At 36.8% G+C, this 11,752-nt stretch overlaps 3 protein-coding genes across 4 annotated transcripts; 1 reads left to right on the forward strand and 2 right to left on the reverse strand.

Annotated features, from left to right (window-relative positions):
- Positions 1–11: 11 nt before the first annotated feature.
- On the forward strand, positions 12–3,353 carry PDF1B (peptide deformylase 1B). The gene is made up of 6 exons (XM_086241502.1): positions 12–278; positions 373–511; positions 623–815; positions 1,068–1,178; positions 2,600–2,662; positions 3,153–3,353. The coding sequence occupies exons 1-6, from the start codon at positions 65–67 to the stop codon at positions 3,258–3,260; spliced, it is 828 nt and encodes a 275-aa protein (XP_086097628.1). The 5' UTR covers positions 12–64; the 3' UTR covers positions 3,261–3,353.
- A 651-nt stretch (positions 3,354–4,004) lies between these two features.
- Positions 4,005–6,111, reverse strand: LOC147288749 (polygalacturonase At1g48100-like). The gene is made up of 6 exons (XM_086241625.1): positions 5,857–6,111; positions 5,462–5,593; positions 5,133–5,324; positions 4,792–4,999; positions 4,504–4,694; positions 4,005–4,391 (listed from the first exon to the last, which is right to left on the reverse strand). Exons 1-6 carry the CDS (start codon positions 6,109–6,111, stop codon positions 4,005–4,007), a joined length of 1,365 nt encoding a protein of 454 aa, XP_086097751.1.
- Positions 6,112–8,901: 2,790 nt separating this feature from the next.
- On the reverse strand, positions 8,902–11,410 carry LOC147288750 (polygalacturonase At1g48100-like). 2 transcript variants are annotated; one of them, XM_086241281.1, is made up of 7 exons: positions 11,156–11,410; positions 10,752–10,883; positions 10,417–10,614; positions 10,179–10,223; positions 9,838–10,045; positions 9,550–9,740; positions 8,902–9,435 (listed from the first exon to the last, which is right to left on the reverse strand). In XM_086241281.1, exons 1-7 carry the CDS (start codon positions 11,408–11,410, stop codon positions 9,034–9,036), a joined length of 1,431 nt encoding a protein of 476 aa, XP_086097407.1. In that variant the 3' UTR covers positions 8,902–9,033. The 2 variants fall into 2 exon arrangements, with proteins under 2 accessions (XP_086097407.1, XP_086097406.1); XM_086241280.1 differs by having other exon boundaries at positions 10,179–10,226; positions 11,156–11,407.
- Positions 11,411–11,752: the final 342 nt, after the last annotated feature.

Consider the following 11,752-nt stretch of genomic DNA (forward strand, 5'->3'; position numbering starts at 1 on the left):
CAAAACGCATATTTTCTCGGTCATTTTATTTCTATCCGCAGTCGTTTTAAGCAACTTTGTGGCCATGGCTTGTGCGGCTTGGCTATACCAGCCACTGTCTTCATCCCCCGCTATCTTTCCAACTCTCTGCCGCCGGTCGACTTTTCCCGCCATCTTCCACCTCAGGCGGTTCTCGTCAACCGGTCCGAGCCGGCTAGTATCCACCATGAATCGGTTGAGTACGGTCCACGCGCAGGCCAAACAAGGCTTCTCAGTTAAAGAAGGCGAAGTAGCCTCTGGTAATGCAAACTCCAAACTCCAAAACCACTCATTCTTTTTATGCTAAGTTCTTTCCTAAATCCTAATCGATTTTGCAATAAATTGAATGCATAGCTGCTGATGTTGAATTTGAGACACCTCTAAAAATCGTTGAATATCCGGACCCGTTACTGAGAGCAAAGAACAAGAGAATCGATTCGTTCGACGATAATTTGAAGAAATTAGTAGACGAAATGTTCGACGTAATGTACAAGTGAGATTATGACTTTGTCATGGTAGCCATGATTGTTATTTGCTAGCTGCAAATACAAATTATGAGAAATGCTTGCTATTTACAGGAATTGTTGGGTTGGTTTTTCCACAGAACTGATGGTATAGGACTTTCGGCACCCCAAGTAGGAATCAATGTTCAGCTTATGGTGTTTAATCCTGTTGGCGAGCGCGGCGAAGGGGATGAAATTGTGCTTGTAAATCCAAGAGTTACTAGATATTCCAAGAAAACTCGGCATTTTGAAGAGGGTTGCTTATCCTTTCCGGGGATTTATGCTGATGTTGAGGTTCTGTTCTTCACTTTGGCCAATGGCCACTTTGGTTGTGTTATTGTTGATGAAGTGAATTTTTTAGCTTATAGCCAATTGGTTTCTAAATGACTAAAAAAATGTGCAAGAAATTGAATACTTAATATAACAGTAGTAGTTGCTTGATGTCTTGTTCACTGCATACAATTTTCATGCTATACAATGAGCCCAAACTGCTTGTGTGTATAGATAGTTTACCTTTGGATGTGTCTCCACTCTTTGTGCTTGCAGAGACCGGAATCTGTAAAAATAGATGCACGGGATGTCAAAGGTGCGAGGTTTACAGTCAACTTGTCTGGGCTTCCTGCACGGGTGTTCCAGCATGAATTTGACCATTTGCAGGTTCTTTTTTTCATCTTTTATTCAAGCTATAATTCGTAACTTAACAACAAAGGAGATTTCCTCGTTTGGGATTGCGGTGGAGGATCAAAAAACTGCTGTGGATGACAATTCTCAATCACCTGCAGCAGTTTTGGTGTTTGGTAAAAAAATTAAAAATTATTTTTCTCCACAATTCTCAACTCCCCACAACAAAAACATAAAGTAGGTTTCTAGGTATTTTTGGAAGCTGCAGTGAATCACAGTAACAATGAATATTTTATTTTACCCATAATACCCTTATTAATTTCTATAATTTTTATTTGTTTATTTTAAATTAAAAAAATGTCTATTGTTAGTTATATTTTATATTGTAATAATTAATTATGATATTTTATTTTTACAATTAAAATTATAATATACCTAAAAAAATAATAGGCATACTTATTTAATAATGTTGTTCTTAAAAAAATTAATGTTAATAAAAATTTGTAGCCACAAATTTAAAAAACAAGTAAAAAAATATTTTATTTTTACAAAACAAATAAGTGAAAGGCACTTTCAGCATCATATCTATTTTAGTAATTATACACAGTCTCAGCACTTTTACATTAACATTTACCAAACACTTTGATACTATTTTTTGCACTCACAGCACCTTTGAAAATATAGTTTACCAAACACTCAATTGTTTTACTATACAACTGACTTTACTTCACAACTGTTTTACTTTATAGCTATTTTTCCTCACAGCAATACCAAACTGGCCCTTAGTCCCCTGTGCATTTGGGAAAGCATAACTTAACAAAATTGGGTGCTAGATTTCCTTGCATTTGATAAGCTTATAAATTACATAGACTGTGATTGTGGATCCCGGCCTGTGCTATGCTGATTAGGATTAGTTACTACTTACTAGATATCCCACTTATGAGGTACCCAGAACTTAATAAGTTACTAAAATGGAGGATGTTTATCTTTAGTTTGTATGGGAGATAATGCCCGGAAGCTACAGATGTCCACGTAAATAGTGCATTTGGCATGAGAAAAACATGGAAGCTCACTACTTTTTGCCAGCTAAATAGTGTACTTATATGGTTACAGAAATGAAAGTCGAGAATATGGATAAGAAGTATTTAATCGTTTAAAACAGATTCTTAAGGTACTAAAGTGGTGAGAGACTTGACAAAATGTAACATGTGACAGATGAGACATCTCTGCATACATGCCCTGAGTATTGGGTAAACTAAGTAAATTGTCACAAGTCATCTAGTATATAGCTTTCATTTCTGAGAGTTGAGAATAAAATACCAATATTTGTTGGCGTGTTCATGATGGTAAACTTTGTTGTTATTTAAAATTTCATATCATGAGGAGGATCCCAATGACTAGAAATTTGTGCACGGCTGCTCTTTTTTCCCCTTCTTATATGGCTCCTTCATCTGCAGGGTATTCTCTTCTTTGATAGAATGAGTGAAGGTATTCTTGAAAGCATTTCTGGACAGCTACAGGTTAGTAAGTAGGCATGAAAATACTTATCATGGTTTCTATTCCCCCAATAAATTATTGCCCTTACCTTACCACACAAATTTTTTATTCCACAATAGGTCTGTTGAATTTTACCTTTTTCTTCCAAAATTATATCTTTGGATGGAGGGGAACAAGCAATGAGCAATGACCATTGCTATTCCCCCATTCAAAGGTACTGACTCATCTTAGTAATCAAAATGAGAACTTTCTTTTTGTTTTCTTTTGTAATACTGTATATGTCTTCTCCAAATGAATTATCTCGTTAAGATGAATTTCTAGTCGATGTACTAGAAAAATATAATGCCATATATTTCACCAAGAAATAGTTATCTTGCTATTATATGAGGAGGGGAGGTGGGGGGGGGGGGGATTTTCTTAAAATTATAATCTTAAAGCTTCAAATGGATTTTCCTTACCTTCATTTTGAATTAGTATTATATTAATCTTCTTAATGTTGCCTAATGATGACAGGCCTTAGAAAAGAAGTATGAAGGTAAGACAGGATTACCAAGTCCTGAAAGGATCGAATCGCACAAAAGGATGAAGGTTGCTGCTGGTTCTGGTTTTGGAAAATCATAATTAGTATAGGCTTCCGCGGACACTTTCAAGTGTCCCTATAAAATACAAAACATTGTGATTTATTGTTTCTTAATTCATAGTTCTTACATTTTCTGGTGCTTGCTCCATTATAATTAGGCACAGTTTCTGGTTCCTGAACTTATATCCAATCTACACGTGATAATTTCGGTGCGAAACATAATCCATTTGATAAAAACAAAACATGTAATTAAAGCCACACATATAGACATGGAAATGGCGTCCTAACCACAACCATCGTTGTTCCTCCATGGTGACATAGGTTCACAAAAAAGGCTAGCGAGTAGCAAATGCCAAATTCAGATAACTCACTCCAACCCAACAAAACTTAGGTATGGACCATATGGTTGGAGCCAAATCCTTATATTCATGTTTGGAAAACTGTAGCAAATTGAAATTATAGTTCCCTTTTACTGAAAATAGAAAAAAGTTACAGTCCCCCACCTTTTAACGCCTTGGCTTTGGAGCATGGCGCACAGGTTGCTAAGAGATGTAGAGAACCAAAGTAGGGGACTTGGGAACGGAACCACTTTCCCTTAACATATAATAACATAATTTAAATTTTGAGACGCGGGTTACATCATATCCACTACTAATCCAACGATTATAAAATTGACTAAACATATTGTATGATAATTTTTTCCACTATAATTGGGCCATTTTTATCAATCAAAGTCTACCCTATTTAATTATTAATTGCCTAGGCTAGCTAGGCTATGGCTAAGCTTAGCAAGAATCACCACTACTTGTAGACTGCGTGCTTGAACCTTTCTTCAAGCAATCAATTGAAGGGAGAGTGCTGGTTTTGAGCTCTCCATATGCCTTCCAACAAAAAGGGTCATACAAGTGCTTCCCTTTGTTTACATATTCTAGCTGTATGGTATCTAGGGACACACCAGTACATGGCTTGCTATCACTGCATGCAAAATGTACAGGTTTAGATGTGTAGGTTCCTTGTATATTCACATAATTCACACCCGAAACTGCCACAGCTGAGGTCTGATTTGTGCACGTGCGTTTGTCGCAGTAGAATTGGTCAATCATGATTGGGGTTGTAACTTCTGATACTTGAATGTTTGAGAACATTATGTTTTGGACTGACCCTGATCCTCCCTGCAGTGCAAAATTAACCATATATATTTTAATTTGGTTCACTATATATATGGACAAAAATTGATTGCAATTGTACTATGCATTTGGGTAGGTCCATTTGAAGTTTATGTACCTGCCAGGTTTTTATTCTGACACCAGTCGATGTATCATGCATTTTAACATCTCGGACAGTGATGTTTGACACACAGGCTTTGGTGTTATCCTTCCCTAGCCCTCCAATGCTGATTCCATGCCCAGGTCCACAATTCACATTGTGTATGTATACATTTGAGCATCCAGTTTGTATTGATATGCAGTCATCTCCTGCAGATCGATTTATATATTAATGTCCTAGTTAGACTTAGATTATTGGTGTTTAATTAGAAATTATAGTATAATTTTCTTTCTGAATCATTATTACCACAAGCAAGAGTGGTGCCGTAAATGACCACATTTTGAGAGTTCTGGAGGTGGATTCCATCAGTGTTGGGGCTGTTACCAGGGGATGAAACACTGAAGCCAGAGACCTGAACATTGGTGCAGGAATTAAACGTGAGGTGGAACTTAGGGCTGTTTTGAATTGTTATGCCAGTGACTGTCACACCATTGCTTCCATAGAACCTAAGTGCCTGCACACCAAAACATATAGCACCACTCACAAGAATTAGTTAATTCCAGCTAGCTAGGTACCAATGTGACAATGTCATAGTGATTAACTAATGTTGTAAAAGCAAGGGAGCTGAATGGTGATCAGAGTATTACTGCTGGTCTGATGCTTGGCATTTTTTTACTGTTGGTTTGGTTTGATGAGTCATTCCACCAAACTGAGCCTTGTCCATCAATGACACCTTTACCTCTGATTGTAATCCCTTGAAGCTTTGTGAATTCTAGCCACTGTAAAAGGCCTGAACCCCATGCTTCAGAATTTGTTGGAGCTATGATTTTGCCATCTAACTGCATGCCTCAGAATTTAAGTGACCAATATCTATATCGGCAAAATTCTAATATAGCTCATACTGGAAGAGTGAAATTCTGCTACTACAGGAAGGCAATAATTAAGATATGGGTTTAAGATTTGAGACTAAATTCACCTGAAATACAATATTTGGTTCACAATTTGGGCCAGAGAAAGAGATTGGCTTGACAAGAAACACAGACCCTGATGGAACATTTACTGTTGATGCTTTCACTTTGCAGGCTGCTGCCCAAGCTGCTTCAAATGCCTGCCTTGCAATGCAAGAGATTACTATTAGTCGATAATAATACTTGTTATATTAGAACATTCAATTTAAAACCAATTAGCGATGAGTGGAGAAGAGAATGTGGGGAAAAAGCTTGAAATACCCAACATGAGATTTGAAACTCAACAACAGTAGTAAAAATTGAATTGCAATGTAGCACTTCAAACATAACAAATATGGTGGAACACAAAGAGCTAGCAGTAGAAATATGGAAGTTCATTTTTGAACTTAAATCATGCACCCACCTTAGTGTCGTCTGCCAGTCCATCACCTTTAGCACCATAGTCCAATACATCAAAGATGGCAGAATTCCCACTACTGTCTCTCATCAAAGTAGAAACTCCGCGGCCTGCAGGGTGGTGATGATCACGACGACCACCAAAACCCCAGTACTGCTTGCCTTTTCCAGCATCACAAGGTTCTAATAAGCTTGAACACCAAACAGAAAAGGCAATGAGAGCAATGAATGTGAGACTTCTCATTTTGAACGTACTCATCATATCTTCAATTTTCTGTATATGTCTAGCTACTTAATGAAAAGGGATGGTCAGGGATGACATATGTATATATAGTAGAGATGTGGTCATGGACCTCATGGCGCTGTGTGCACACATGAAGCTATTGTTTATTAACGTACAACAATGGCATACCTTCCAAGGGCTTCAATTTTCATTTCTTTAATTTTCTGACGTTTGGGATTTTATTCCAACTCCAAATTTCTAGTTAATTTCAGCCCACTCTCATCACGCCACCTGTCCGCATGTCTCCCAGCCGCTGTTTTAATATGTTTGTGGTCCCCACGTTTTCTTGGCTTCGCTGCAGGCAAGAGCAAGATTTTGGGCCAAATCTTGCCGAAAATCTTGCCATGGCAAGAATTGCTTTGCCGGCCCAGCAATGTAGAGTTTGTTTTAGTGTTTTAGGCTAAATCTTGCTTTTTGACTTTGGCCCAGCAATGTACATGCTCTAACAACACAAAATACTCTAACAAAAAACTTCCATGACCGGCCAACTGTGAATTTTGGTCAAGCGAATATACGCTGATTTAACATTTCATGTCAAACATTAAATTTTTCAGTTGAGGACAGATTCTAGCTACTCTCTTAAACTTAACCTATGTTGTGATAATACAAAAAACATTAAAGAAAAAAAAAAAGTTGGATTTTTAAAGCATATATAGGAGTGACCAATGAGCATGTCACATCCTTCAGTTCATTATTTATCACTGGTTGGAAGATTATGTTCACCACTTTGCTGCACTCACAATTGTCCCCTATATAGCTACATTGTTACTTCCCCTTGTTTTGCTGCTGCCGTTTTAAATTTTTTTCTGTTACCATCTGCAATAATGGCTGATTTTTATTTGGTGGGTCGTGGGGTTTTCTTCGTCTACTACAAAATTTCGAGCACACCAATTAGTCATTTCAATTAGAGGAAATTACAGATTTGGTTCATTTATTTTATACTTAGTTCAATTTTGATCAACGATCTTTTTTAAGTTATGTTTTGATCTACTAATTATTCCACTTGTTCAATAAAGGTCCAGTCTAAAATTTCAATTTTGGGGTTTATAATTTTAAATTCTTTGGGTTGTGTTTTCTTCAATTATAATTGAAGTATAAGTTATATTTCATCATTTCTTAATCATAGAAACCAATTTGAAGTATTAGAATTGAAGAGAATTGAAGTTTGAAAATCTGAAAAATTTTATGGGAAAAATTAGTTGTTTCGGGTATCCTACTTTGAGATTAATTATCTTGAGATTTAGAACTCTAATTTGAATGATCTTTATATGGGTGTAAAGAGGAGATGCATAGCTTTAAAACAAGTATATGTTTGCTGAATTTGGGTGAGATTTGATAAGGTAAAATATGGACCAAATTTGAGAAAACAAATTTAAACTTTTATTGAACAAATAGAACAATTAGTGGACCAAAATAGAACTTAAAAAAGATCGTGAACCAAAATTGAATTAGCTATAAAATAAGTGGACTAAATTTGTAATTTCCTCTTTCAGTTATTAATTGAAATGCAATGAATATGGTGGAAAGCTATGTCTATAGAAGCCTCGCGATTGATTATGATTGGCATGCCAATGCCGATATTTTAATTAGAATCAACATTTAATTAAAGTACATGATAAAATACCATTTTCTAAACCCACAATTAAAAGATTAAGCAAATAAAGCTCAGTAATGATGAGTGGATTAAGTTCATATCATACAAGCATGTTCTTTCTCCATAAAACTCTTAAAATAAATAAAAATAACTCTATAAATCAAGTAATCACACCATGGCTTTCTCAATCTTAAGTAAAATAAAACTGTATTTTGGAAACATATCAAACAGCTTGTCATGATTTCGATTTGGGATGATATATGTCACACTTATTCTAAATTACGTGTTATATAATATTATTTTATATGATCGTAACTTGTTCACCGAGTGATATAAAATAAATTCTCCCAAATTGAACTGGTAGTCCTAAGAGAAAAACCGTTATAAAGTGCGTCAAAATTTGCTTGGAAGCCAATAAAAGCGGCAAAGGAGGATAAGACAAGATTACCTAATGATGACATGCCTTAGAAAAGAAGTATGAGGGTAAGACAGGATTACCAAGTCCTGAAAGGATCAAAACGCGCAAAAGGATGAAGGTTGCTGCTGGTTCTGGTTTTGGAAAATCATAATTAGTATAGGCTTCCATAGACACTTTCAAGTGTCCCTATAAAATACAAAATATTGTAATTAATTGTTTGTTAATTCATAGTTCTTACATTTTCTAGTGCTCGCTCCATTATAATTAGGCATAGTTTTTTGATTCCTAAACTTATATTCAATCTACACATGATAATTCAGCGTGCGAAACATAATCTATTTGATAAAAACAGAACCTGTAATTAAAGCAACACATATAGACATGAAAATGGCGTCCTAACCACAACCATCGTTGTTCCTCCATGGTGACATAGGTTCGCAAAAAAGGCTAGCGAGTAGCGAATGCCAAATTCAAATAACTCACTCCAAACCCAACAAAACTTAGGTATGGTTGGAGCCAAATCCATATATTCATGTTTGGAAAACCGCAGCAAATTGAAATTACAGTTCCCTTTTACCGAAAATAGAAAAAAGTTATAGTCCCCCACCTTTTAACGCCTTGGCTTTGGAGCATGGCGCACATATTGCTAATAGATGCAGAGAACCAAAGTTGGGGACTTGGGAACGGAACCACTTTCCCTTTACATATAATAACATAATTTAAGTTTTGAGGTGCGAGTTACATCATATCCACTACATATCCAACGACTATAAAATTGACTAAACATATTGTATGATAATTTTTTCCGCTATAATTGGCCATTTTTATCAATCAAAGTCTACCCTATTTAATTAATTAATTGCCTAGGCTAGCTAGGCTATGGCTAAGCTTAGCAAGAATCACCACTACTTGTAGACTGCACTTTGGTGCTTGAATATGGCTTGCCTTTCTTCAAGCAATCAATTGGAGGGAGAGTGCTGGTTTTGAGCTCTCCATATGCCTGCCAACAAAAAGGGCCATACAAGTGCTTCCCTTCTTCTACATATTTTAGCTGTATGGTATCCAGGGACACACCAGTACATGGCTTGCTATCACTGCATGCAAAATGTACAGGTTTCGTTGTGTAGGTTCCTTGTATATTCACATAATTCACACCCGAAATTGCCACAGCTGAGGTCTCATTTGGGCACTTGCTTTTGTCGCAGTAGAATTGGTCAATCATGATTGGGGTTGCAACTTCTGATACTTGAATGTTTGAGAACATTATGTTTTGGACTGACCCTGATCCTCCCTGCAGTGCAAAATTAACCATATATATTTTAATTTGGTTCACTATATATATATGGACAAAAATTGATTGCAATTGTACTATGCATTTGGGTAGGTCCATTTGAAGTTTATGTACCTGCCAGGTTTTTATTCTGACACCAGTCAATGTATTATGCATTTTAACATCTCGGACAGTGATGTTTGACACACAAGCTTTGGTGTTATCCTTGCCTAGCCCTCCAATGCTGATTCCATGCCCAGGTCCACAATTCACATTGTGTATGTATACATTTGAGCATCCAGTTTGTATTGATATGCAGTCATCTCCTGCAGATCGATTTATATATTAATGTCCTAGTTAGACTTAGATTATTGGTGTTTAATTAGAAATTATAGTATAATTTTCTTTCTGAATCATTATTACCACAAGCAAGAGTGGTGCTGTAAATGACCACATTTTGAGAGTTCTGGAGGTGGATTCCATCAGTGTTGGGGCTGTTACCAGGGGATGAAACACTGAAGCCAGAGACCTGAACATTGGTGCAGGCATCAAACTTGAGGTGGCACTGAGGGCTGTTTTGAATTGTTATGCCAGTGACTGTCACACCATTGCTTCCATAGAACCTAAGTGCCTGCACACCAAAACATATAGCACCACTCACAAGAATTAGTTAATTCCAGCTAGCTAGGTACCAATGTGACAATGTCATAGTGATTAACTAATGTTGTAAAAGCAAGGGAGCTGAATGGTAATCAGAGTATTACTGTTGGTTTGGTGCTTGCCATTTTTTTACTGTCACTTTCTATGATCTCCTGAATAAGAATATTGTCATCAAAAGAAAAGCATTAGCCGGCCCTGTTTTGGCTTGTTATAAGGCCAGAGACTTAAAATAGAAGTTCGAATCATTGAACTACATTCTGAAGTAGGACACATTTTCCTAATATAAACTTAAACTTATTTGAGGCATCTCAATGGAAGCTCCCTATATATATAGTTAGTTACCGAATCTTGGGGACTGCTAGATGTTGAATCATCTGTAGGACTGTATGTGGGTGAGTCATTCCACCAAACTGAGCCTTGTCCATCAATTACACCTTTACCTCTGACTGTAATCCCTTGAAGCTTTGTGAATTCTAGCCACTGTAAAAGGCCTGAACCCCATGCTTCAGAATTTGTTGGAGCTATGATTTTGCCATCTAACTGCATGCCTCAGAATTTAAGTGACCAATATCTATATCAGCAAAATTCTAATATAGCTCATACTGGAAGAGTTAAATGCTGCTACTACAGGAAGGCAATAGTTAAGATATGGGTTTAAGATTTGAGACTAATTTCACCTGAAATACAATATTTGGTTCACAATTTGGGCCAGAGAAAGAGATAGGCTTGACAAGAAACACAGACCCTGATGGAACATTTACTGTTGATGCTTTCACTTTGCAGGCTGCTGCCCAAGCTGCTTCAAATGCCTGCCTTGCAATGCAAGAGATTACTATTAGTCGATAATAATACTTGTTATAGTTAGAACATCTAATTTAAAACCAATTAGCGATGAGTGGAGAAGAGAGTATGGGGAAAAGGCTTGAAATACCCAACATGGGATTTGGAATCTCAACAACAGTAGTAATAATTGAATTGCAATGTAGCATTTCAATTTTCAAACATAACAAATATGGTGGAACACAAAGAGCTAGCATTAGAGATATGGAAGTTCATTTTTGAACTGAAATCATGCACCCACCTTAGTGTCATCTGCCCGTCCATCACCTTTAGCACCATAGTTCAATACATCAAAGATGGCAGAATTCCCACAACTGTTTCTCATCAAAGTAGAAACTCCGCGGCCTGCAGGGTGGTGATGATCACGACGACCACCAAAACCCCAGTACCGCTTGCCTTTTCTAGCATCACAAGGTTCTAATAAGCTTGAACACCAAACAGAAAAGGCAATGAGAGCAATGAATGTGAGACTTCTCATTTTGAAAGTACTCATCATATCTTCAATTTTCTGTATATGTCGAGCTACTTAATGAAAAGGGATGGGCAGGGATGACTATATATAGGTAGAGATGAGGTCATGGACCTCATGGCACTGTGTGCACACATGAGGCCACTGTTTATTAACGTACAACAATGGCATACCTTCCAAGGGCTTCAATTTTCAACCCTTTAATTTTCTGTCGTTTGGGATTATTCCAACTCCAAATTCTCTAGTTAATTCCGCCTGCTACTCACATGACATGCCTTAACAACACAAAATACTCTAACAGAAAACTTCCATGACCGGCCAACTGTGAGTTTTGGTCCAGCGAATATACGCTGATCTAACATTTCATGT

Source organism: Dryas octopetala, chromosome 4, assembly GCF_963921425.1.
Source record: "Dryas octopetala chromosome 4, drDryOcto1.1, whole genome shotgun sequence".
NCBI lineage: Eukaryota > Viridiplantae > Streptophyta > Magnoliopsida > Rosales > Rosaceae > Dryas > Dryas octopetala.

Coding starts and splice junctions, on each gene's coding strand:
- PDF1B (XM_086241502.1), top strand. CDS start 65: ATGGCTTGTGCGGCTTGGCTATACCAGCCACTGTCTTCATCCCCCGCT. Junction 279..372: donor AGAAGGCGAAGTAGCCTCTG/GTAATGCAAACT, acceptor TTGAATGCATAG/CTGCTGATGTTGAATTTGAG. Junction 816..1,067: donor GGATTTATGCTGATGTTGAG/GTTCTGTTCTTC, acceptor TTGTGCTTGCAG/AGACCGGAATCTGTAAAAAT.
- LOC147288749 (XM_086241625.1), bottom strand. CDS start 6,111: ATGATGAGTACGTTCAAAATGAGAAGTCTCACATTCATTGCTCTCATT. Junction 5,000..5,132: donor TGCCAAGCATCAGACCAGCA/GTAATACTCTGA, acceptor TTTGGTGTGCAG/GCACTTAGGTTCTATGGAAG. Junction 4,695..4,791: donor CGGCACCACTCTTGCTTGTG/GTAATAATGATT, acceptor ATCGATCTGCAG/GAGATGACTGCATATCAATA.
- LOC147288750 (XM_086241281.1), bottom strand. CDS start 11,410: ATGATGAGTACTTTCAAAATGAGAAGTCTCACATTCATTGCTCTCATT. Junction 10,884..11,155: donor GACGGGCAGATGACACTAAG/GTGGGTGCATGA, acceptor ATTGCAAGGCAG/GCATTTGAAGCAGCTTGGGC. Junction 10,046..10,178: donor TGGCAAGCACCAAACCAACA/GTAATACTCTGA, acceptor TTTGGTGTGCAG/GCACTTAGGTTCTATGGAAG.